General features: G+C 41.7%; 2 protein-coding genes and 1 pseudogene across 3 annotated transcripts; 1 reads left to right on the top strand and 2 right to left on the bottom strand.

The window, feature by feature from the left end:
- Positions 1 to 849: 849 nt before the first annotated feature.
- Positions 850 to 3549, top strand: LOC134014917 (collagen alpha-2(IV) chain-like; annotated as a pseudogene).
- A 1286-nt stretch (positions 3550 to 4835) lies between these two features.
- On the bottom strand, positions 4836 to 18187 carry LOC134014916 (zinc finger protein 729-like). The gene is made up of 5 exons (XM_062454097.1): positions 16919 to 18187; positions 15656 to 15767; positions 11535 to 12037; positions 10292 to 10403; positions 4836 to 6457 (listed from the first exon to the last, which is right to left on the bottom strand). Exons 1-5 carry the CDS (start codon positions 18181 to 18183, stop codon positions 5615 to 5617), a joined length of 2835 nt encoding a protein of 944 aa, XP_062310081.1. The 5' UTR covers positions 18184 to 18187; the 3' UTR covers positions 4836 to 5614.
- Positions 18188 to 21574: 3387 nt separating this feature from the next.
- Positions 21575 to 25543, bottom strand: arsk (arylsulfatase family, member K). 2 transcript variants are annotated; one of them, XM_062454159.1, is made up of 8 exons: positions 25317 to 25543; positions 24982 to 25111; positions 24752 to 24911; positions 24380 to 24662; positions 24107 to 24278; positions 23771 to 23995; positions 22370 to 22585; positions 21575 to 22234 (listed from the first exon to the last, which is right to left on the bottom strand). In XM_062454159.1, the coding sequence occupies exons 1-8, from the start codon at positions 25428 to 25430 to the stop codon at positions 21963 to 21965; spliced, it is 1572 nt and encodes a 523-aa protein (XP_062310143.1). In that variant the 5' UTR covers positions 25431 to 25543; the 3' UTR covers positions 21575 to 21962. The 2 variants fall into 2 exon arrangements, with proteins under 2 accessions (XP_062310143.1, XP_062310144.1); XM_062454160.1 differs by having other exon boundaries at positions 25280 to 25410.
- Positions 25544 to 26695: the final 1152 nt, after the last annotated feature.

The following is a 26695-nucleotide window of genomic DNA, read 5'->3' as shown; positions in this document are numbered from 1 at the left end:
CCTCATTCACTTTCGCGTGACTGCTAGGTTTAGTAGGAGTAAGACGTAAATGAGATTCGTTTACAATTGTTTTGTTATTTGTACTTTTTTTTTTCTTCTTTTTCTTTTTTTTTTGTACGAGAAAATGAACTAATCCCTCTCTGAGGCGACTCGTTACTCCCGAGTCATAGCCTACTATCGTTCATGAGAGACACATCACTAGCAGCAATACAGAAACACACTAGTTATCTTTATGGTGCACGAGGGTGGTGAAATTAAAGGTTCACAAAACTGAAGTAGCTACGTACCTTGAGACTCGGAACACTGTCTGCATCTGAATAACAAAAAATTATATTACATACACTTTTCAAAACGTACTAACATATCCCCATTAATAAAGACAAACACTGAATCTAGCTAACAACACAATGGAAGTAAAGCTAGCTAGTTGGCTAGCTAACACCGAAATGAATTTAGAACCAAGCACAAAGTCCCAAATCCTGGATACAACGTCAAAAGCAACGCATATAATGATAGCCCTTACCTTCATAGCTGTTAGAACTGCAACAGAGCTTTGATTTTTTTCAATACATTAAATCTCAAAATGTTAAAACGTAGGGACACTTAACTTTATCTCCATGATAAACTACATTTAGAGCTCACCTAACCGTGGATAGTGGATACAAACCAATGAAGTCAATGATACAAACACTCGAGATGCAGTTACACATTTGAAACACCAAGTGGCACCAGAACGGTAAAAAGGCTACAATGATAGCATTCTTCTGACCAGATCACTGTTGATACAGCTGACAATATGAATCAGTTTACATTTCATACTGGGTTGAAGCTGTTTTCTTGCGGGTCAAGATGGTAGCCTTGGTAACCACATTTGAGAAAAAGTTGACCAAATGTGTTCCTTACTGCTTATGTAGTTTATGTGATGGATGGGCTGATAGATCAGTCTGATTGCTGGTCATTCAGTTGGTGTTTAGGAACCCATACCCTGTGCTCTGGGATTTCGGCAGGTCTGTACTGCACAGCAGGAGAGCCAGGGGAACCAGGGCAAGATGGAGACCAAGGTCCACCAGGGGGTAGAGGGTTCCCAGGTTACAAAGGTGACTTTTTGTTAATGGCAAATTAGTTTGTTGATTGATTGATTCACTTATCGTTCATGCATCTTGTTTAGTACATGTCATTGATCATGTCAATATAGTATAAAGTTAGCTTTTGGCTTCCTCATCTTCCCCATCACAGCATCAGTTCCAAATAAAATTGAGAAAGATTCACTAAAACAACTTCTCATGCATTTCAGTAGATATGTCTCCAGTCAGTGATCTATTTACATTTGACACACTCACACCATTGCTACTGCTCACATCTGTTGCAGTGTATGGGGGTGAACACTGAGGTGTGTGTGTCCTGGTGTCTGTAGGTAGTGCTGGTGCCTCCTCTACCTGGAGGGCCAGGAAAAAGCTCACACACAGGACCTTGGTATGTGGCACTACAGCATTACTGGAGTCAGGTGGCTGAGCGGTTAGGGAATCGGGCTAGTAATCCGAAGGTTGCCAGTACGATTCCCGGCCGTGCAAAATGACGTTGTGTCCTTGGGCAAGGACACTTCACCCTACTTGCCTCGGGGGGAATGTCCCTGTACTTACTGTATGTCGCTCTGGATAAGAGTGTCTGCTAAATGACTAAATGTAAATGTAAATTACTCACTCAAAAACACACTTATGTCTGTTTCTAGCCAACGTAGATGGCGAAGGAGAGTGTATGTAACCAGTAACCATACAAGGGGAGTCATCAGGTGTCTCCTGTGTACCCCCTCACTCTCACCAGGCCAGGCAGGCTCCTGCATGCACCTGTTCAGCACCATGCCCTTCTCCTACTGCAACATGGGCACCTGTGACTATGCCAGCCGCAACGACAAGTCCTACTGGCTTTCCACTACAGCAGCTGTGCCCATGATGCCTGTGGCTGTCAAAGAGATAAAGGAGCACATCAGCCGGTGTGTGGTGTGCGAAGTGACCTCCCCGGCCGTAGCTATAGTCAGGACACCAGCACGCCCCAGTGCCCCCCCCCCAAATGGAGTTTGTGGATGGGACTCTTTCCTTATGGTAAGAATAACAATGTATTTTGGGCCTTAACGTGTTTACCTGTCGCCTTATGCAAGCCTGTGTGTGGAAGTGCCTGTTTGTAACGCATACGTACTGAACCTTCCAGCACACAGGCGCTGGTGATGAGGGGGGTGGGCAGTCTCTGACATCGTCGGGAAGCTGCCTCCGAGACTTTCGTGCCCAGCCATTTGTGGAGTGTCAGGGACCGCGTGGCACGTGCCACTACTTTGCCAACATGTACAGTTTCTGGCTTTCCTTTTTGAGCATCTACAAAAAATCTACAGGGGATATTTGAAAGTTTTAATATAAATAAAAACTCCCCAAACACACAAACACATCTATACCCCCCCCCCCCCAACTATATTCAGGAGAGAGGAGGATATCTCCCTGAGGATCAGGTAAAGTTGAGTGTGTTTACAAGTTCATACTCACAAACTTCTCTCTAAAGACTGAAATAACACAAATTCATGTAGCAAACAGTTACAGCTCACAGGGCACAGCTCTGTCAAAAGCTGTCAAAGGAAGGTTGGTTCTTATGGAGTCAGATGAACACCGGATTGAATGATGTTGAACATAGATGAATGAAGCTGACCAGTCCATGGAAAACCAAAGGGAAGACAAACACACAACTACACAGGAACAGACATATACATACATACAGTACACACATGTTCCTATGGTGTACGTAACACCAGGAGATAGGAGGATATCTCCCAGAGGATCAAGCCAAGGTGAGTGTGTGCAGACAAGTTCATTACAGCCATCCACACCCAGAGAGCTTGTGAAAGTAAATATGTATCACTATTTTCCCTCCCTCACCCAACGCGACATCTTTCTCTCTGTTTCTGTAGGTCATTCTGAGGCAGGTCGGCTGTCAAAGGAAGGTGGAACTGGGTTCTTACGGAGAACCAGACTAACACCGGATTGGACGGGATCAGACGTGTGAATGATGTTGAACAGAGATGAATGAAGCAGACAAGCCCAAGGAAAATGGACACCTGAATGAATGATGCTAGTGGGGAGAAACAGAAGGGAAGACAAACACACAACTACACAGGCACAGCCATATACATACATACAGTACACACATGTTCCTATGGTGTACGTAACACCAGAAGAGAGGAAGATATCTCCCAGGGATTTCCAAGCCGTAAAACTCATCCACACGCAGAAAAAATAAAAGAACATGCACACTCACGCGAGACACACATCGTCTGTATCTAGCTGACCACAATCCCCTCCACTTCATTCATATTCTCTGCTATCTGTCTTTCTCTCTTTCCTTTTCTCTCTTCAGAAGATATGAACCTACAGAAGCGGCGGTTTGGCAAAGACCTGCCCACTTGGCTGCAGTGGTCCATCCCCTCCCCTTCACCTCTGGGACACACCATGGGTCGGTGTGCAGCTCATCCACTGCCTCACCACAGACCACCTGGGACAGAACATCTTTTTTTTTTTTTTCAAACCTCCCAAGAATATTTACTATACACTAAATAAATAATGCATTATTTCTCATACTAGGATAGTGCCCATGTCCGTGATGCAGACGGTGATTGAGATGTAAGTTAATTCAATGACAGACAGGCAGCCATTATTATCAAGTTATCGATAAGTTATCGATTGTCGGTGTGTCTAACCTCTTCCATGTGTGAGATGTTCTATAGTACATTTCCCTAGTTTTTAAAAATAACTTCCTCATTGGGATCCAGGCACTTCTTCATACAGAGAACCTCAAGTCCCATTGACACCTCTTTCCTATGCAAATCTCACAATTTGAAACTGCCGCTGTAAAACGGGCGGTGTCAATGTAAAAAAAACACAGAGTTGGCTCTGGTCTGTACCTTTGTCACGCCCCACATTTTACATACAGCAAATTAATAACGTATGTTGCTTACAATGCTAAAAACAAACCTAATACAAAGTTATGCTTAGGCTACGACACTGAAGTGCGAGTATTACACTGGTATTACAGCTAACGGGTGCTGTTAGCCATGTTGCGTCTTTGCTCCGCAGCTTCGCACAACGATGGTTCGTTATGAACCTTTGGGTCATTTGACCCGAAGGCAGCACAAGGGTTAAGGAACAGTGTGAAATACCCTATAAAATCATTCTAGTTGTGCGAGACGAGGAGCTCATTCCTCCAACCAAGCTCTTTTTCATGAGCCGACTCGTTTGGCTCAGCTCACTGAAAAGAACCGGCTCTTTTGGCTCCTGAACGGCTCTTTAAAAAATACATGTTTTAACTATGAATTTGACTATGATAGGTGTGAAAACAATTTGAATTAAATTATTAAATGAAATCATACTCTATCTTAACCACAATGTCTTCAAAAATGCATTGATTTGTTATGGCTCTCCTCCGAGTTTCGACCGCTCGTCTAACTGAGTGTGTGTGAGTTGGCTCGGCCCTCCCTCATGCAGTATAATTGGTTGACACCGCGTGTATGATTGACAGGAACAGAATGTGAGGATGATCGTATGCGCCTTTAGGCCTACAAGTATTTTTTTGTTGTTCTTTGAATTTGTCAATTATCTTAAATACAATTCATTATTTCATGATCATTTAATTTTTATAGGCTATATTAATCTATTAAAAATAGAGTCGCCTCTTCAGATATGTGAGTCAGCTCCCAACGTTCACCTACAAGAGCCCTTAGGGGCTCTTAGAGGCCATGTTTTTGTCACAACTCCTACAAACAAATGCTTCGTAACTAAAAGTTTAGACTCTTAATTGACTAAATGGACAACACAGAAATAAACTTCATTCATGCGACAAACCTGCCGTACCTTAGGCTACTCCATCCAAACCCGGCGGATTATGGCCGGCACGGATTGCAATCTATTGAAACAATTATGGACTAAAAATGTTAAGAAAAACTCATATATCATGATAGAGCCTACCGTTACCGTCCGTGTCACAAAATTATACTGTGTTTACGTACATTTTAGGACATAGGCCTGCCGCCAAGCCCTATATTTAAAACATCTCTGTTCCAGTCTTCATCCTCCAGTGAGGTAGGAGAGAAGGGTGTAAACTACCGTTATCAGGCTATCATCTGGTAAATAGAACAATAAACTCTTTTGTTTCAGAACCACCCAGTCTCTTGACCCTTTACTTGCAAATGTAAATACAGAGAAGTGCGTCCGTATTCTGATCATCACATTCAAATCTTATTTATTTGTATAGCCCTTTTTATAAGCAATGTCAGAGGTCCTCGCACACGCCCATAGAACTGCCCCTCAACAAACCTAAACCCTCAAGAAAATGCGAGAAAAAATAGAAGAAACTTTAGGAGGAGCAGTTCAGTGCTCCCCTCCTCCAAATACAGTTGGTGAAAGAGAGGTGCAGAACACAGGCTGTTACGTCCCTCGCCATGTTTGCATGCGCGTTCTGTCTTGTGTGTTTGTTTAGTGTTACGGCCTTTCCCCCTAGACAAGGTTCGTAACAAAGGCTAAAAAGTCTTCCATCAATAAAAGTTAGACAAAAAAATGGAAGAAACCTTGGAAGGAGCAGTTTAGGGCTTCTCTCCAGTGTGGATCCTGCTATGAGCTCTGAAATGGCCAGCCTTGCTAAAGGTTTTACCACAGAGGTCACAGCTGTATGGCTTTTCTCCGGTGTGGATCCTGCGGTGAACAGTGAAATGGCCAGCCTGGCTAAAGGTTTTACCACAGAGGTCACAGCTGTAGGGCTTCTCTCCAGTGTGGATCCTGCGGTGACTTCTCAAAGTGGAATCCTGGCTAAAGGTTTTATCACAGAGGTCACAGCTGTATGGCTTCTCTCCAGTGTGGATCCTGCTATGAGCTCTGAAACTGCTAGCAATGGTAAAGGTTTTACCACAGAGGTCACAGCTGTAGGGCTTCTCTCCCGTGTGGATCCTGCTATGAGCTCTAAAATTGCCAACAAGGCTAAAGGTTTTACCACAGAGGTCACAGCTGTAGGGCTTATCTCCAGTGTGGATCCTGCTATGAGCTCTGAAACTGCCAGCCAGACTAAAGGTTTTACCACATAGGTCACAGCTGTAGGGCTTCTCTCCAGTGTGGATCCTGCTATGAGTTCTGAAATGGCCAGCCTGGCTAAAGGTTTTACCACAGAGGTCACAGCTGTAGGGCTTCTCTCCAGTGTGAATCCTGCTGTGAACTGTGAAATGGCCAGCCTGGTTAAAGGTTTTACCACAGAGGTCACAGCTGTAGGGCTTCTCTCCAGTGTGGATCCTGCTATGAGCTCTGAAATTGCCAGCCTGGCTAAAGGTTTTACCACAGATGTCACAGCTGTAGGGATTCTCTCGAGTGTGGATCTTCATGTGCTTCTTGAGGCTACTGGATGAGGAAAGGCTCTTCCCACATGTGTCACAGTGATGTGTCTCCATAACTCAGCTCTCTCTTGGTTCTCTGTCTGGTCTCTCTGGATCCTGTATCAAGTCTCCAGAAGCTTGCTTATCTCTGGTTGATCCTCTGTCTGGTTACTGCTGTTTCTGGTCGAGTCTCTGTAGTGTCTCTGGAGCCTTAAGGTGTCTTCTCTGTTTAGTCTCCGCCCATGATCAAGTATGATTGGCCAGTAGGGGATCTGGAAGAAACAGTTCCAAGTTAATGAGAACTCAGCTTTCACACATAACATGACTTTTGTGTCTGTCATAATGTCCACTTTGCATATGTAATGTTTATCATTTGGTGAGAGGTGTATGTTTCTCAGGCTTATATTTACTGGAGAAAAACAACACTGTGATAAAAACATAACCTCTGGCATTCAACTCCTCATTGTAATTTGTTTTTCTTCAAAATAATAATTCCCTATATGATTAATTACTACACAATAAACATTTCATGTAAATTAACCATAAATGACTTCTGATTAAATTTAAAAACGGATAGTTTTTAAATTTAACATAGACGACATAGAAAATAAATCACGGAATGTTTATGAGCACACCCCTTACAAAAAAGAAGGATATTAAAGTATACTATAAGTATACCAAAATATGGATAGTACACTTTTAGTACACTTTTGATATACTTTTAAGAAGTGTAGGTATGGGGATCGTAAGGCCGGAGACGCTCGGTGTTTGTCCCCAGCTTGGGAAACCCAATTCAATTCTGGTTAGATGTTCAGGGAGATAATTGACTCGTTAATATCTGACTCCAATTTTAGAAATGTGCAAAAGTGCGTTACCTGTAACCTTGAGCGCTAAACAGTTAATGACATGAAACTCTGGCGTAGGTAAAAATCGTCTGCTTGATCAGAGCATCGACCCTAAAGTGCGTGTTCACTAATTAGTCGTTTATCTCTACTATAATATGGATTTAACCACCGACCTAGTATATGTAAACCAATCACTCAGAGGCACCGGTAAATTCCTCGGAGCGTGGAGATCCACTGTAAGTAACTCAGAGGCCTTAGGTTAAAACCTACTTCAAAAGTCTATGTTTATAATCAGTATTAGCCGCATCAACCAGACTAGATCAAAGTTTTCACCGCCGTAGCGTGATAGATACGTTTCAAGGAGAAAAAGTAACTTAAATGCACAATAATAGTTTATTATCTAAATAGTAAGATAATCAATACAATGATCATGAAATATCATCAAATACAAAACATACCTTCAGAGCAATGGTTAACAAAGGTATTCACAATGAAGACTAGGCACCTAACGCACCGGAGCTGTATCGTAAACAGAACTCAAAGTGATTGGTAAACTTCTTCCGATATACACCCAAAACTGACTAAAATAGGGACACCGGCCATATGACAGAAAGGTTGTCTGACGCATACAAATTCAAATTGGATCATTGATCAAGGCTGCAGTAGACCAAGTGGTGCCCTTGCAAGACAAGGGAATATGTTAACACGTTGGTCTGCTGCAAGCACAAACTCTGTAAACCCTGTAAATGTACATGTTACAGTATTATAATTATTACTAGAATGTAATACATAAAATAAGAAACAAAATCCTATCAAACATGACATTAAAAGCTGTTTAGAATTATATTTACAAGAACACAACTTTTAATGATAATTTCAGAGTCTTCCTCAGTCCACCTTCCTCTTCAACTGTTGAGACCACCTTTCCAGAGGTGGTCATTAAGGTGTGATTGTCATTTTAGCATTCATGCTAATCAACGACTGTCCCAGACGAGTGTCTGAGTGACCAGTGACAAAGGGGCTGCCAAAACAGCCCTACAGAAGTATGCTTTGAAAATAGTTCACTTTTGATATACTTTTAAGAAGTATACTTAGAAAATAGTTCACTTTTGATATACTTTTAAGAAATATGCTTAGAAACAGAAAATGGTATACATTTCTTCTGGAGTAGAATGTACGTGTTCTATTATTATACAGCAAAAACAGTCAAAATACTTTAAAAGTACATTACAGGTAAACATTTTTCACTGCATACTTCTATTCTATTTGTAAAAAAACTACATAATTATTCATAAGTATGCAGTGGCATAACGACATCTCTGACGTTGACAACAAACCAAACCGTTTAAAAATCGGTTGAAAATTGAGCAAGTTATGGTCATTTAAAAAGTACATGTAGCACCAATAAAATGTTATGGGTGAGCGAGTTGACTGTAGCAAGATGGCCGCCATGTGCAGACGTTCTAGACTCCGCCGTAAGACATCTAGTCTTTGTATACATCTATGCTCACAACACTGTCTGCATCTGAATAACAAAAAATAATATTACATACACTTTTCACAACGCACGAACATATCCCATTAATAAAGACAAACACTGAATCTAGCTAACAACACAATGGAAGTAAAGCTAGCTAGCTAGCTAGCACCGAAATGAGTTTAATACCAAGCACAAAGTCGCAAATTCTGGATACAACGTCAAAAGCAACGCATAATGATAGCACTTACCTTCATAGCTGTTAGAACTGCAACAGAGCTTTGATCTTTAAATACATTAGGTCTCAAGGTGTTAAAACATAGGGACACTTAACTTTACGTATCTCCATGATAAACTACATTGATTTAGCTAGAGAGCTCACGTAACCGTGGATACAAACCAATGACTGTAAAATAAAGTCAATGATAGAAACACTCGAGATGCAGTTTCACATTTGAAACACCAGGTGGCACTAAAAGGCTACAATGATTGGATTCTTCTCACCAGATCACTTTTGATACAGCTGACAATATCAATATGAATCAGTTTATATTTCATACTGGTTGAAGCTGTTTTCTTGCGGGTCAAGATCGTAGCCTTGGTAACCATATTTGAGAAAAATTTGACCAAATGTGTTCGTTACTGCTTATAGAGTTTATGTGATGGATGGGCTGGTAATAGACCAGTCTGATTGCTGGTCATTCAGTTGGTGTAAACTTTAGGAACCCATACCCTGTGCTCTGGGATTTCGGCAGATCTGTATTGCACAGCAGCAGAACCAGGGGAACCAGCTATTTATTTAGGTAGGAATTATTGTGGTGCTATTTAAAAATAATTAGGCTAAACAATAATAATAAGACTTTATTTATATAGCACATTTCATACAAGAATTGCAGCTCAAAGTGCTTTACATAAAATCAATAAAAACATTATTATAAGTAATAAAAGTAATAAAACCCTTATGAACACAGGCCACAGTCTTTGCGGTAATCCAGAACACACAAGTTATGTCTCGTTAGCAGGGACATGTCAGTTTGTCCTTATCGTGAAGGTCTGACCCTATTTGTCCTAGCCGTTCAAAGTCTGGTTTTCGTTAGCTATATCTCGCCCTATCTTAAACTAGAGCATGTCCTAAATTGTCTTCTTATGCTAATTGTCTCTTACTCAAATATGTGATGTTCTTATTGTGACCTCTGGTTGACGACCATTTCTCTTACATGATCCTGCAATCAATAGTGCTCTCTCGTTCTTAGTTAGTGGACCTTTGTTTTAGGTAAATTGGTTCTATTGGTAGGTTTACATCTAAGTTACCACCTAGTCCTAAAATGGGGGATTTCATACAGTTTTCATCCCACAACAGTTTTATAATCCTGTTTTGCTTTTTCCTGCTTTTGTGTCCACCCCCTACTACTGACAGTGGGATGCGGCCAAGACAAGGACCCAGAAGAGAAGCAGGGCTACATGGAAATGGAGACAGAATTTGTCAGGTCAGTGGTAAACCTCTACAACTTTGAACCTCATCAACTGAGCCCACAAAGTCATGTAAGTCCATTCTTCCACTACTGATAGGGGTTGTACATTGGGAACTGTAACTGAACGGGAGGGGCAGCAGATTGGAGAGTTGGTGTAGGCATTGAGGAAGGTAGCACCCAGCTCCCTCATGAAGTTTATGTATGGTAGCTGAACCACCCTATTCCCAGGGTCCACAGTCAGTTGGTCATCCTTCATATACAATGGAAATTACGCTCCAAAGAGGAAACTCCTTCCCTTTCATACCCTCAGTTTAACCTTAAGGTATTCTACATACACTACCGTTCAAAAGTTTGGGGTCACCCAGACATTTCGTGTTTTCCAAGAAAACTCACACTTTTATTTATCAAATAACTTTCAAAATGAATAGAAAATATACTCAAGACATTTACAAGGTTAATTATTATTATTAGAAATAATTATTTTTATTTGAAATATACATTTTGTTCTTCAAACTTTGCTTTCGTCAAATAATGCTCCATTTGAAGCAATTACAACACTGCAGACCTTTGGCATTCTAATTCTAATCCTTCTAATCATCCACTAGTCTTCTAAGGCAATTAGCAAACACAATGTACCATTCAAACACATACAGTAATAGTTGCTGGAAATGGGCCTCTATACACCTATGTAAATATTTCATTAAAAAACAGACGTTTCCACCTAGAATAGTCATTTACCACATTAACAATGTAGTGTATTTCTGATTAATTTAACGTTATCTTCATTGAAAAAAACTGTGCTTTTCTTTGAAAAATAAGGACATTTTTAAGTGACCCCAAACTTTTGAACGGTAGTGTAAATAATACAGTGAGGTAAATGTATCAAACGTTATGTAAATACCGTTTGATAATGCTAATGTAAATACAGAGAAGTGCGTCCGTATTCTTCAACAATGGATCAGTGTGCATTGGACGACTGATCAAATTCAAATACAAGCAATGTCAGAGGGCTTCACATACGCCCGTAGAACTTCCCCTCAGCCAACCTAAACCCTCAAGGAAGACAAGGAAAATGCGAGAAAAAATAGAAACCTTAGGACCAGTTCAGTGCTCCCCTCCTCCAAATACAGTTGGTGAAAGAGAGGTGCAGAACACAGGCTGTTACGTCCCTCGCCATGTTTGCATGCGTGTTCTGTCTTGTGTGTTTGTTTAGTGTGTTGAAAATGAGTTTGTTTTGTTTAGTTTAGCCTTTCCCCCTAGACAAGGTTCGTAACAAAGGCTAAAAAGTCTTACATCAATAAAAGTTAGATGACAAAATGGAAGAAACCTGGGAAGGAGCAGTCTAGGGCTTCTCTCTAGTGTGGATCCTGCTATGAGCTCTGAAATGGCCAGCCTGGCTAAAGGTTTTACCACAGAGGTCACAGCTGTAGGGCTTCTCTCCAGTGTGGATCCTGCGGTGAACAGTGAAATGGCCAGCCTGGCCAAAGGTTTTACCACAGAGGTCACAGCTGTAGGGCTTCTCTCCAGTGTGGATCCTGCGGTGACTTCTCAAAGTGGAAGTCTGGCTAAAGGTTTTACCACAGAGGTCACAGCTGTAGGGCTTCTCTCCAGTGTGGATCCTGCTATGAGCTCTGAACTGGCCAGCCTGGTTAAAGGTTTTACCACAGAGGTCACAGCTGTAGGGCTTCTCTCCAGTGTGGATCCTGCTATGAGCTCTGAAATGGCCAGCCTGGCTAAAGGTTTTAACACAGAGGTCACAGTTGTAGGGCTTCTCTCCAGTGTGGATCTTCATGTGCTTCTTGAGGCTACTGGATGAGGAAAGGCTCTTCCCACATGTGTCACAGTGATGTGTCTCCATAACTCAGCTTTCCCTTGGTTCTCTGTCTGGTCTCTCTGGATCCTGTATCAAGTCTCTCATGGAGTCAGGTGGCTGAGCGGTTAGGGAAGCGGGCTAGTAATCTGAAGGTTGCCAGTTCGATTCTGGCTGTGCCAAATGACGTTGTGTCCTTGGGCAAGGCACTTCACCCTACTTGCTTCGGGGAGAATGTCCCTGTACTTACTGTAAGTCGCTCTGGATAAGAGCGTCTGCTAAATGACTAAATGTAATGTCTCTGGAAGCTTGCTTCTCTCTGGTTGATCCTCTGTCTGGTTACTGCTGTTTCTGGTTGAGTCTCTGTAGTGTCTCTGGTTGAGTCTCTGTAGTGTCTCTTGAGCCTTAAGGTGTCTTCTCTGTCTAGTCTCCGCCCATGATCAAGTATGATTGGCCAGTAGGGGATCTGGAAGAAACAGTTCCAAGTTAATGAGAACTCAGCTTTCACATATAACATGACTTTTGTGTCTGTCATAATGTCCACTTTGCATATGTAATGTTTATCATTTGGTGAGAGGTGTATGTTTCTCAGGCTTATATTTACTGGAGAAAAACAACACTGTGATAAAAACATAACCTCTGGCATTCAACTCCTCATTGTAATTTGTTTTTCTTCAAAATAATAATTCCCTATATGATTAATTACTACACAATACACATTTCATGTAAATTAACCATAAATGACTTCTGATTACATTTAAAAACGGATAGTTTTTAAATTTAACATAGAAGACATAAAAAATAAATCACAGAATGTTTATGAGCACACCCCTTACAAAAAATAAGGATATTAAAGTATACTATAAGTATACTAAAATATGGATAGTACACTTTTGATATACTTTTAAGAAGTGTAGGTATGGGGATCGTAAGGCCGGAGACGCTCGGTGTTTGTCCCCAGCTTGGGAAACCCAATTCAATTCTGGTTAGATGTTCAGGGAGATAATTGACTCGTTAATATCTGACTCCAATTTTAGAAATGTGCAAAAGTGCGTTACCTGTAACCTTGAGCGCTAAACAGTTAATGACATGAAACTCTGGCGTAGGTAAAAATCGTCTGCTTGATCAGAGCATCGACCCTAAAGTATGCGTGTTCACTAATTAGTCGTTTATCTCTACTATTCTCTAATATTCAAATTCAAATTGGATCATTGATCAAGGCTGCAGTAGACCAAGTGGTGCCCTTGCAAGACAAGGGAATATGTTAACACGTTGGTCTGCTGCAAGCACAAACTCTGTAAACCCTGTAAATGTACATGTTACAGTATTATAATTATTACTAGAATGTAATACATAAAATAAGAAACAAAATCCTATCAAACATGACATTAAAAGCTGTTTAGAATTATATTTACAAGAACACAACTTTTAATGATAATTTCAGAGTCTTCCTCAGTCCACCTTCCTCTTCAACTGTTGAGACCACCTTTCCAGAGGTGGTCATTAAGGTGTGATTGTCATTTTAGCATTCATGCTAATCAACGACTGTCCCAGACGAGTGTCTGAGTGACCAGTGACAAAGGGGCTGCCAAAACAGCCCTACAGAAGTATGCTTTGAAAATAGTTCACTTTTGATATACTTTTAAGAAGTATACTTAGAAAATAGTTCACTTTTGATATACTTTTAAGAAATATGCTTAGAAACAGAAAATGGTATACATTTCTTCTGGAGTAGGATGTACGTGTTCTATTATTATACAGCAAAAACAGTCAAAATACTTTAAAAGTACATTACAGGTAAACATTTTTCACTGCATACTTCTATTCTATTTGTAAAAAAACTACATAATTATTCATAAGTATGCAGTGGCATAACGACATCTCTGACGTTGACAACAAACCAAACCGTTTAAAAATCGGTTGAAAATTGAGCAAGTTATGGTCATTTAAAAAGTACATGTAGCACCAACACAATGTTATGGGTGAGCGAGTTGACTGTAGCAAGATGGCCGCCATGTGCAGACGTTCTAGACTCCGCCGTAAGACATCTAGTCTTTGTATACATCTATGCTCACAACACTGTCTGCATCTGAATAACAAAAAATAATATTACATACACTTTTCACAACGCACGAACATATCCCATTAATAAAGACAAACACTGAATCTAGCTAACAACACAATGGAAGTAAAGCTAGCTAGCTAGCTAGCACCGAAATGAGTTTAATACCAAGCACAAAGTCGCAAATTCTGCATACAACGTCAAAAGCAACGCATAATGATAGCACTTACCTTCATAGCTGTTAGAACTGCAACAGAGCTTTGATCTTTAAATACATTAGGTCTCAAGGTGTTAAAACATAGGGACACTTAACTTTACGTATCTCCATGATAAACTACATTGATTTAGCTAGAGAGCTCACGTAACCGTGGATACAAACCAATGACTGTAAAATAAAGTCAATGATAGAAACACTCGAGATGCAGTTTCACATTTGAAACACCAGGTGGCACTAAAAGGCTACAATGATTGGATTCTTCTCACCAGATCACTTTTGATACAGCTGACAATATCAATATGAATCAGTTTATATTTCATACTGGTTGAAGCTGTTTTCTTGCGGGTCAAGATCGTAGCCTTGGTAACCATATTTGAGAAAAATTTGACCAAATGTGTTCGTTACTGCTTATAGAGTTTATGTGATGGATGGGCTGGTAATAGACCAGTCTGATTGCTGGTCATTCAGTTGGTGTAAACTTTAGGAACCCATACCCTGTGCTCTGGGATTTCGGCAGATCTGTACTGCACAGCAGCAGAACCAGGGGAACCAGCTATTTATTTAGGTAGGAATTATTGTGGTGCTATTTAAAAATAATTAGGCTAAACAATAATAATAAGACTTTATTTATATAGCACATTTCATACAAGAATTGCAGCTCAAAGTGCTTTACATAAAATCAATAAAAACATTATTATAAGTAATAAAAGTAATAAAACCCTTATGAACACAGGCCACAGTCTTTGCGGTAATCCAGAACACACAAGTTATGTCTCGTTAGCAGGGACATGTCAGTTTGTCCTTATCGTGAAGGTCTGACCCTATTTGTCCTAGCCGTTCAAAGTCTGGTTTTCGTTAGCTATATCTCGCCCTATCTTAAACTAGAGCATGTCCTAAATGTCTATTGAATGACCCACTCTGGGTCATTCAATGGAAGAATTGTCTTCTTATGCTAATTGTCTCTTACTCAAATATGTGATGTTCTTATTGTGACCTCTGGTTGACGACCATTTCTCTTACATGATCCTGCAATCAATAGTGCTCTCTCGTTCTTAGTTAGTGGACCTTTGTTTTAGGTAAATTGGTTCTATTGGTAGGTTTACATCTAAGTTACCACCTAGTCCTAAAATGGGGGATTTCATACAGTTTTCATCCCACAACAGTTTTATAATCCTGTTTTGCTTTTTCCTGCTTTTGTGTCCACCCCCTACTACTGACAGTGGGATGCGGCCAAGACAAGGACCCAGAAGAGAAGCAGGGCTACATGGAAATGGAGACAGAATTTGTCAGGTCAGTGGTAAACCTCTACAACTTTGAACCTCATCAACTGAGCCCACAAAGTCATGTAAGTCCATTCTTCCACTACTGATAGGGGTTGTACATTGGGAACTGTAACTGAACGGGAGGGGCAGCAGATTGGAGAGTTGGTGTAGGCATTGAGGAAGGTAGCACCCAGCTCCCTCATGAAGTTTATGTATGGTAGCTGAACCACCCTATTCCCAGGGTCCACAGTCAGTTGGTCATCCTTCATATAAAATGGAAATTACGCTCCAAAGAGGAAACTCCTTCCCTTTCATACCCTCAGTTTAACCTTAAGGTATTCTACATACACTACCGTTCAAAAGTTTGGGGTCACCCAGACATTTCGTGTTTTCCAAGAAAACTCACACTTTTATTTATCAAATAACTTTCAAAATGAATAGAAAATATACTCAAGACATTTACAAGGTTAATTATTATTATTAGAAATAATTATTTTTATTTGAAATATACATTTTGTTCTTCAAACTTTGCTTTCGTCAAATAATGCTCCATTTGAAGCAATTACAACACTGCAGACCTTTGGCATTCTAATTCTAATCCTTCTAATCATCCACTAGTCTTCTAAGGCAATTAGCAAACACAATGTACCATTCAAACACATACAGTAATAGTTGCTGGAAATGGGCCTCTATACACCTATGTAAATATTTCATTAAAAAACAGACGTTTCCACCTAGAATAGTCATTTACCACATTAACAATGTAGTGTATTTCTGATTAATTTAACGTTATCTTCATTGAAAAAAACTGTGCTTTTCTTTGAAAAATAAGGCCATTTTTAAGTGACCCCAAACTTTTGAACGGTAGTGTAAATAATACAGTGAGGTAAAAAATAATACAGTGAGGTAAATGTATCAAACGTTATGTAAATACCGTTTGATAATGCTAATGTAAATACAGAGAAGTGCGTCCGTATTCTTCAACAATGGATCAGTGTGCATTGGACGACTGATCAAATTCAAATACAAGCAATGTCAGAGGGCTTCACATACGCCCGTAGAACTTCCCCTCAGCCAACCTAAACCCTCAAGGAAGACAAGGAAAATGCGAGAAAAAATAGAAACCTTAGGACCAGTTCAGTGCTCCCCTCCTCCAAATACAGTTGGTGAAAGAGAGGTGCAGAACACAGGCTGTTACGTCCCTCGCCATGTTTGCATGCGTGTTCTGTCTTGTGTGTTTGTTTAGTGTGTTGAAAATGAGTTTGTTTTGTTTAGTTTAGCCTTTCCCCCTAGACAAGGTTCGTAACAAAGGCTAAAAAGTCTTACATCAATAAAAGTTAGATGACAAAATGGAAGAAACCTTGGAAGGAGCAGTCTAGGGCTTCTCTCTAGTGTGGATCCTGCTATGAGCTCTGAAATGGCCAGCCTGGCTAAAGGTTTTACCACAGGGGTCACAGCTGTAGGGCTCATCTCCAGTGTGGATCCTTCGGTGAACAGTGAAATGGCCAGCATGGCCAAAGGTTTTACCACAGAGGTCACAGCTGTAGGGCTTCTCTCCAGTGTGGATCTTCCTATGAGCTCTGAAATGGCCAGCCTGGCCAAAGGTTTTACCACAGAGGTCACAGCTGTAGGGCTTCTCTCCAGTGTGGATCCTGCGGTGAACAGTGAAATGGCCAGCCTGGCCAAAGGTTTTACCACAGAGGTCACAGCTGTAGGTCTTCTCTCCAGTGTGGATCCTGCGGTGACTTCTCAAAGTGGAAGTCTGGCTAAAGGTTTTATCACAGAGGTCACAGCTGTGGGGCTTCTCTCCAGTGTGGATCCTGCTATGAGCTCTGAAACTGCTAGCAATGGTAAAGGTTTTACCACAGAGGTCACAGCTGTAGGGCTTTTCTCCAATGTGGATTCTGCGGTGATATGTGAAACTGTTAGCATGGGTAAAGGTTTTACCACAGAGGTCACAGCTGTAGGGCTTTTCTCCAGTGTGGATCCTGCTATGAGCTCTAAAATTGTCAGCCTGACTAAAGGTTTTACCACAGAGGTCACAGCTGTAGGGCTTCTCTCCAGTGTGGATCCTTCTGTGAACTGTGAAATGGCCAGCCTGACTAAAGGTTTTACCACAGAGGTCACAGCTGTAGGGCTTCTCTCCAGTGTGGATCCTGCTATGAGCTCTGAACTGGCCAGCCCGGCTAAAGGTTTTACCACAGAGGTCACAGCTGTAGGGCTTCTCTCCAATATGGATCCTGCTATGAGCTCTGAAATGGCCAGCCTGACTAAAGGTTTTACCACAGAGGTCACAGCTGTAGGGCTTCTCTCCAGTGTGGATCCTTCTGTGAACTGTGAAATGGCCAGCCTGACTAAAGGTTTTACCACAGAGGTCACAGCTGTAGGGCTTCTCTCCAGTGTGGATCCTGCTATGAGCTCTGAACTGGCCAGCCTGGTTAAAGGTTTTACCACAGAGGTCACAGCTGTAGGGCTTCTCTCCAGTGTGGATCCTGCTATGAGCTCTGAAATGGCCAGCCTGGCTAAAGGTTTTAACACAGAGGTCACAGCTGTAGGGCTTCTCTCCAGTGTGGATCTTCATGTGCTTCTTGAGGCTACTGGATGAGGAAAGGCTCTTCCCACATGTGTCACAGTGATGTGTCTCCATAACTCAGCTCTCCCTTGGTTCTCTGTCTGGTCTCTCTGGATCCTGTATCAAGTCTCTCATGGAGTCAGGTGGCTGAGCGGTTAGGGAAGCGGGCTAGTAATCTGAAGGTTGCCAGTTCGATTCCCGGCTGTGCCAAATGACGTTGTGTCCTTGGGCAAGGCACTTCACCCTACTTGCCTCGGGGAGAATGTCCCTGTACTTACTGTAAGTCGCTCTGGATAAGAGCGTCTGCTAAATGACTAAATGTAATGTCTCTGGAAGCTTGCTTCTCTCTGGTTGATCCTCTGTCTGGTTACTGCTGTTTCTGGTTGAGTCTCTGTAGTGTCTCTGGAGCCTTAACCCTCGTGCTGCCTTCGGGTCACATGACCCAAAGGTTCATAACAAACCATCGTTGTGTTTACCCAATTTTACCCAATACAAAAACAAATTAAAATAATTTTCTTTTAACCTTCGCAATGTGGGGGGTCTGAGACAGCCCAACGGTTAAAAGAAAAGGCTTCACTTTGTCTTTGTATGCGGTAAATCTGTCGCAATACGACGGTGGGTCACAATGACTGATGGGTCAGAATGACCCGAAGATAACACAAGGGTTAAGGTGTCTTCTCTGTCTAGTCTCCGCCCATGATCAAGTATGATTGGCCAGTAGGGGATCTGGAAGAAACAGTTCCAAGTTAATGAGAACTCAGCTTTCACATGTAAAATAATGTTTCTCAGGTTTATATTTACTTGAGAAAAAAAACACAGTGATAAAAACGTAACCTCTGGCATACAACTCCTCATTGTAATTTGTTTTTCTTCAAAATAATAATTCCCTATATGATTAATTACTACACAATAGACATTACATGTAAATTAACCATAAATGACTTCTGATTAAATTTAAAAACGGATAGTTACAAAATAAATCACGGAATGTTTATGAGCACTCCACTGCAGCAATACAGAACCCAGCACACTATCTTCATGCTGGCCCACGAGGGCGGTCAAATTAAAGTTCACAAAACTGAAGTACGTACCTTGAGACTCGCAACACTGTCTGCATCCTAATTACATACACTTTTCACAACGTACTAACATATCCCATTAATAAAGACAAACACTGAATCTAGCTAACAACACAATGGAAGTAAAGCTAGCTAGCTAGCTAGCACCGAAATGAGTTTAATACCAAGCACAAAGTCGCAAATCCTGGATACAACGTCAAAAGCAACGCATAATGATAGCACTTACCTTCATAGCTGTTAGAACTGCAACAGAGCTTTGATCTTTAAATACATTTGGTCTCAAAATGTTAAAACGTAGGGACATCTTCATGATAAACTACATTGATTTAAAGCTCACGTAACCGTGGATACAAACCAATGACTGTAGAATACTTCAATAATAAAAACACTCGAGATGCAGTTGCACATTTGAAACACCAGGTGGCACCAGAACGGTAAAAAGGCTACAATGATTGGATCCTTCTGATCGGATCACTGTTGATACAGCTGACAATATCAATATGAATCAGATTATATTTCATACTGGTTGAAACTGTTTTCTTGCGGGTTAAGATGGTAGCCTTGGTAACCACATTTGAGAAAAAGTTGACCAAATGTGTTCCTTACTGCTTATGTAGTTGATGTGATGGATGGGCTGGTAATAGACATTTACATTTATGCATTTAGCAGACGCTTTTATCCAAAGCGACTTCCACGAGAGAGCTTTACAAAAGTGCATAGGTCACTGATCATAACAACGAGATAGCCCCAACATTGCGACGCACAATCATTTAAATATCCCATCCATTTGTTCAGGAGACAATTGATTTTCTCTATCCTCATTCCCATTAGTCACATTCTCTATCTCTAGAGCCATTTGCATTCGTCACGTTTTAAAACCATGAAGGGGGTGCTTAACACACATTATGGAGAATAATCTTCTTGAGCAGCCAAAACATGAAGCATATATTGTGAAAAACCAAATAAGTGCCAAAGGGAAGAACCATAAGAGCATGCAGTTAAACAAGTCACAATGAACCCTTGTGTTATCTTCGGGTCATTCTGACCCATCAGTCATTGTGACCCACCGTCGTATTGCGACATCTTTACCGCATACAAAAACAAAGTGAAGCATTTTCTTTTAACCGTTGGGCTGTCTCAGACCCCCCACATTGCAAATGTTAAAAGAAAATTATTTTTATTTGTTTTTGTATTGGGTAAAATTGGGTAAACACAACGATGGTTCATTATGAACCTTTGGGTCATGTGACCCGAAGGCAGCACGAGGGTTAAACAACATGAAACTCCTAAAGTGCAAGAGTGTACCTGTAGAAAAACAATCAACAGTAAAATATTTCACAGCGAGTACAAGAATTTAAATCCATTACAACTAACCAACAAGAGCTACAAGTCTCTCAATAAGAGTCATTGTGATCCTGGAGGAAACTAACATCAGTTCCAGCCAAGCATTCCAAAGTGCCGTTGTACTCCCAGAACAAGTGCGTCTTGAGCCTTTTCTTGAAGGTGGGGAGACAGTCAGTGTCCCTGTTGGAAGTGGGGAGTTGATTCCACCATTGGGTGGAATGCTTACACACGTTCCTATGATGTACGTAACACCAGGAGAGAGGAAGATATCTCCCAGGGATTTCCCAGGGAAGCCGTAAAACTCCATCCACACGCAGAAAAAGTAAAAGAACATGCACACTCACACGAGACACACATCGTCTGTATCTAGCTGACCACAATCCCCTCCACTTCTCTCATGTTCTCTGCTATCTGTCTTTCTCTCTTTCCTTTTCTGTCTTCAGAAGATATGAACCTACAGAGGAGACGGTTTGGCAAAGACCTGCCCACTCTGGAGGGAATTCTGCTGCACCCTTGGCTGCAGTGGTCCATCCCCTCCCCTTCACCTCTGGGACACACCATGGGTCGGTGTGCAGCTCATCCACTGCCTCACCACAGACCACCTGGGACAGAACATACTTTTCAAATCTCCCAAGCATATTCACTATACACTAAATAAATAATGCATTATGTGCTTAACTAGTCTGTTTATTTCTGTGAATTTAAATCTCCAAATACTGATTTCAAGTGAAAGTGATCTTCTGTCCTTTTGAGCTCATACTAGAATAGCGCCCATGTCCGTGATGCAGACGGTGATTGAGATGTTGGTAAGTTAATTCCATGACACACAGGCAGCCATTATTATCAAGTTATCGATACAGTGCTCGTCACGGCTCTCGCTACCGCAGTCTCAATCTGTGTTTGTCGTGTGTCTAGCCTCTTCCATGTCTGAGATGTTCTCTAGTACATTTCCCTAGTTTTTATGAAATAGCCTAACAATTTGCTGAATATCCTGGTTAGTTATTCACTCACGATGAAAAATAAGACAGGGCAGGAGTCAGGACAGGCATGGCAAAACATCATTTAGTATTAGGTTCATAATTCATTTACAGTGAAAAATAACTTCCTCCTTCGTTGTTGCTCCTGATGGGCAGGCTAGCGTCTTGCATGGCAGCTGCACCACCGTCGGTGTGTGAGTGTGAATGGGTGAATGAGAGGCAACAAATGTAAAGCGCTTTGAGTGCCGCCAAGGTAGAAAATTGCTCTATAAATGCCGTCCCTTTTTCATTTTTATTGTAAAAAATGGGATTCCTTTTACCCTCACTGAGACCAGCTACAGTGTCTTTTGAGACTTGTTCAATATCACATGCTAGTCAAAGCCTGTTGAAACAGAAACATCTCATGAAATTCTGATAGAAGGAATGGTCCCAGATGTTCATAGAATATCTATTTCTACGAGTCCATGAGCCACTCATCAATGGCTCTCTCATTGTTTATAACGTCCTTTTGCCAGTCCGCATGCCACCTCAAGTTAGCGATGACCTGCGTATAATTTCCCCCAAGAGTCTTGCGCCAGAGAGCAAACTGTTGCTTGTTGTAGACATGGACAGATTCAGAAACCTTGGGATAGTCTACTATGGAAAGCAGAAGCTTATCCAGTTGACGACACACATCTGGGAACTTGGACGCCACGTTGTGAAGTTCCTCCTTGTCCAGAGTTAGGTCTGGTAAGAAATGGATAGGGATGGACTATGAATCAACCTTACTGTTTAAAATGACATCCAGTAGCTCACTAGGATCAACAATTCACACATCTGCCAAGCAAAAAGGACTTATTTCACGAGCATGTAGGAACTCACCAAACAGCTGTGGAGGGACACTCAGGCCGTCAGCATAGGCCATGTATTTCCAACGGCCTAACCTCAGCATGTAGGTGGAGGCGTTGGCATTGCAGCCGTGGTACTCACTCAGTACCCAGCCTGGAGGGCTAGGCCCAGGCAGCCCACCTGACCTAGTCACCAGGGGAACGAGGGAGTGACCACTCAGACCACCTGGAGCAGGGATGCCAGCTATCTCTGACAAATAAATACAGCATGGAATTCAAACATTGAATTTGAATGTTTTCTGATAAGAATATTGTTCCTTATTATGATAATGTGTTCACATTCTCTCAAGTGAGAAACTGAGCTACAAGTGCGATATCGGTTTTTACTTGAGAGACATCATAGCTTGCAAACAAGTTGCTCAGTGTTTGGATGTACAAATGAAAACCAAAATCGTTTTTTAGTTCCTTCATCTGAGCCTCTGAAGACCCAGTGTCTTAATTTTATTTTCACTGCAAATGCGCTGACACAACTTCCCAAAGTTTTGTATGTCTGCGCCAAACATTTCAGCCACGACTGTTTCCTCAACTTGGGCCAATACAAAGCTGGCCTTGCTGACCGTCTGAAATTAAATTCTGGACCAGTACCAACTCTCTATGGTCCAGCTACAAACCTTGAAAAAATAAGTCAACTAACGCTATATCATTTTGTTGCTTTACCGTATATGGTTATCTATCTTCTACCCTTAGAATGTGGCTGTAACGTTAGCTCTGCAGCTAACAGCTCAGTTACTGTCGCTAATGTAAAGGTAGATAGCATCAAGTATGTGTGTGAATACACACATTGTAACATGAGTGTTGTACACTTCTTTGTTATTTGGATAACTGTTCTGTTGGTGTTATAGCGCTCGCAATATCCGCCTCTCCCCTCATTGAAATGACTATGAGTGTGCACCTCTGCAAACCAGGGTGATCAGATGAGAATGGGCAAATTCGAGGCATCTTACAGCAACTGGGCCATTGCGATACATCCACTGTAAAGATAAGCGCAGGGTGCTGCCTCTCTCCTCATTAGCATTTAAAGCTACAGTAACAGTCAAAAGTTTGGACACATTTTCCCATTACAGACACAGAAACGGCACGTCCTGAGGAAAGCTCATTGTGGGACTGCTCCTAGTGGCTGTAAATATGCACCAAGGCTGAATTTCGAGAAAGAGACTTCAGATACAGTATTAGGGGACCACTAAGGCCTATTTAAAAGCATTCAAAAACAGCATGTCATGAGACCTTTAAGGAAGTGGATGTTGAGTGTCATAGAAGTCTTACTCAAGACCTTTCCATTGAAAACTGACAGTGCAAATGAGTTACAGTCCACTAATTTACCATGTTTTCTCAAAACAACATTCTGGGCTATGGATGCCTGCTTCCCAGTCCTCACCTAACAGGGTGGGGTAAAGATCCACCAGGGATACAGGCAGGCTGAGCTGCTGGCCAGACTTCACCCCTGGACCCATGACCAGCAGGGGAACGTGGGAGCTGCCCTCCAGCATGGACATCTTGTAGAACTGCCGGTGCTCCATGGCCAGTTCCCCATGGTCGGCTGTGAACATCAGTACAGTGCTTTCCTGCAGTCCTGAGTCCCGAAGGGCTGACATCACCTGACCTGGGCCCCAACAGAGACAGGAGGCATGGATTTGGTGTCTGGAATGGTCAGTATCTGTAAATATCCCCCATCAAGCTTACATCAAAACTGTGGGTCAGGTTTACAACAAACCTAGCATGGCATCCGTTTCAGCGCACATGGCATAATAGAAGGCTCGTATGCTTCTGACTTCCTCTGTTGTGAAGTTACCAGTGCAGTTCTTAGTGTAGGTGGAGTAGTAGTCAACAGGATGCATGACGGACAAGGGCAGCCATTTTGGAAGCGAAATAAGGTCATACATCACCTGCATAGGGAGAGAGAAAAGGAGTAAATCTCCACCAAACGTGATAATCTGCTGTCTGCATTTTAATTTGAGAAATAAACGTGAAATGCTAAAGATATGACCTTCTGAAGCCAGTAAGGGGAGGTGCGAAAGGTGGATCCCCCAGCAGTGGGTCCCAGGGACTGTGTTTGGTAGGGGTGGGGCAGATTGAGGCCCACGTAAAGGGCAAAGGGCTGGGAGAGAGAGGCAGCACTGTGGCGGATCCACTGGGTGGCCTTGTCTACAGTCTCCCAGTCCTTAATCATAACCCTGTCAGTGGAGATGTTTCCCACCAGGTCGGTGACTGGCCTTCCTTCCTGACGCAGAAGGAATGGGACATCCCGTGTCCATGCCTCCACACGATTACTGTGGTTAAAATACAGACATATAACACCGTCACAAATGAGTCTGAGTTACTTGTGTTCTGCTTGGCAGAGTCCACTGGTTAATCCCACCTGACTGAGTGACCTCCTGACGTGTAGTCCAGTTTACCCATCATCTGGGTGTGAAAACCGTTCTGCCGCAGAACGTCCATCCATGTGGTAGCATTGGGATCCAGGCACTTATAGTTATTCCATGACTGGGTCAGGTGGACAAAACGGCCACTCCACATAGCTGAAAGCCCACAAAGTCATGTAAGTCCATTCTTCCACTACTGATAGGGGTTGTACATTGGAAACCGTACCTGCACGGGAGGGGCAGCAGATTGGAGAGTTGGTGTAGGCATTGAGGAAGGTAGCACCCAGCTCCCTCATGAAGTTTATGTATGGTAGCTGAACCACCCTATTCCCAGGGTCCACAGTCAGTCGGCCATCCTTCGTATGAAACGGAAATTACGTTCCAAAGAGGAAACTCCTTCTGTTTCAGACCCTCAATTTAACCTTATGGTATGCTACATAAATAGGCTACTGCAGTGAGGTAACGTTAAACGTACAAAACTTTCCATTTTTCATTGATAAAGTAAATAAGTGTAAACCACTTACTGCTAGGCAGGTCAACACAATGTTAACGGTTACTTACAAAAGCATCCGACATCACCATCACAATGTTAGGTTTCGGGTAGCCAGAACGGTTTAGGTAAAAACATTCAATTCTTTGAACCAAAAAAATTAAAGCTAAACATAATGCATACATTGCTAAAACGCAGTCCAAATAACTCTATTGTTTTTAAACTTGGTAAACGTGAGATGTGTCTGGACCCGAAAGTTGGTTGTAGCAGCGTTCCAAATGATTCGTTTTCTCGGGGAATCATATGACTCTTAAAAATAAGAGACACGTGTCTCCTAACGCGTACGCGTTTATTTAGAGTTTTATGTCCACCATCATGTAGTTACGAAACAAAAACAGTAGAGGGAGATAGTATCCCACAGAATGTATGGCAAGCCGTTAAGCATTTAATCCTCAATATACTACACACAAATAAGTATGTACAAGTATAAAATAGCTACTAGTACATTTTGAGGATTAAATGTTTAAACGGTTTGCCATGATTGCATCCCAGTGAGCTTGTATTACACCACATGTCTAATGTGTAATGTACCCATTGACTCGATGTAGGCTATTGTGTTCAGGTCAACATTTAATATTTGTCTACCTTGAGCATTTTATTTATTTGTAATACTTTTGAGGAATTGTTTGCGCTAGAGCTCCAATAAATGTATTGGCAGTTGAATGTCACAGTGCATGCCCTTCCTGTTGCAGGGGTTCGTGCAACAGGTGATTTCCTGCAAATAGTCTGGCCTAAAATCTAGGTCAGCCACTAGGTGGCATCTCGTGCAATAAAAAGAACTGAGCAGTATTGCTTGTTGAACGTCTGGAAATCGATGTTAGTGAGCTTTGTGTTTTTCACACATTGTGAAGCACCCTGTAGTCTGTCTTTCTTCCATATTTGATTATGTGAGGCCAATTTTAGAAATGGGAAACAACCATTCCAGTTATGTAGACACAAGCAGCCTGCACAGCTGTAGAATGACTATGCATAATGCACTGCTTGCTGGCCTTTGTTCCTTGCACTTGAAAGTAAGAGGCTACGGTGTCTGTCTATGCATATTATATTATGTTAATATTTTGTTCTTGCAATGTGAAAACGCTTTTTATGGACTATGCACATGAAATGCATATTGAAACCATAAGCTTTCTTTCTAAAAATTCAATTTGTTCAATGTTTTGTTCAAACAAAATGTATAAAAAGGCGAGAAAGATACGATTTGCACGCTTGCTTTTGTAATTGTCTACCAGCTGTTTAACCAAACTTGTCAGCTGGCTGAATGCCATAGCCCTCTCCCTTGTTCCAGAAGACGGAAGGAGGGGGCAGATAAAGTTATGCGCATGCTCAGTAGGTTGTTTTTCTCAAAAACCTCGCTTAAAGTGAGCCGAGCGACAAAGTTCCTTGTCTTTGA

This window comes from Osmerus eperlanus, chromosome 28 (genome assembly GCF_963692335.1).
Source record: "Osmerus eperlanus chromosome 28, fOsmEpe2.1, whole genome shotgun sequence".
Taxonomy (NCBI): Eukaryota; Metazoa; Chordata; class Actinopteri; order Osmeriformes; family Osmeridae; genus Osmerus; species Osmerus eperlanus.
The sequence above is the reverse complement of the archived record's forward strand: the minus strand, read 5'-3'. Positions and strand labels throughout refer to the sequence as shown.

Coding starts and splice junctions, on each gene's coding strand:
- LOC134014916 (XM_062454097.1), bottom strand. CDS start 18,183: ATGGAGACACATCACTGTGACACATGTGGGAAGAGCCTTTCCTCATCC. Junction 15,768..16,918: donor AGGATCCACACTAGAGAGAA/GCCCTAGACTGC, acceptor CCCTGGGAATAG/GGTGGTTCAGCTACCATACA. Junction 10,404..11,534: donor AGGATCCACACTAGAGAGAA/GCCCTAGACTGC, acceptor CCCTGGGAATAG/GGTGGTTCAGCTACCATACA.
- arsk (XM_062454159.1), bottom strand. CDS start 25,430: ATGTATGCATTATGTTTAGCTTTAATTTTTTTGGTTCAAAGAATTGAA. Junction 24,663..24,751: donor TCAGGAGGTCACTCAGTCAG/GTGGGATTAACC, acceptor TTTTAACCACAG/TAATCGTGTGGAGGCATGGA. Junction 24,279..24,379: donor CCCCTTACTGGCTTCAGAAG/GTCATATCTTTA, acceptor CTCCCTATGCAG/GTGATGTATGACCTTATTTC.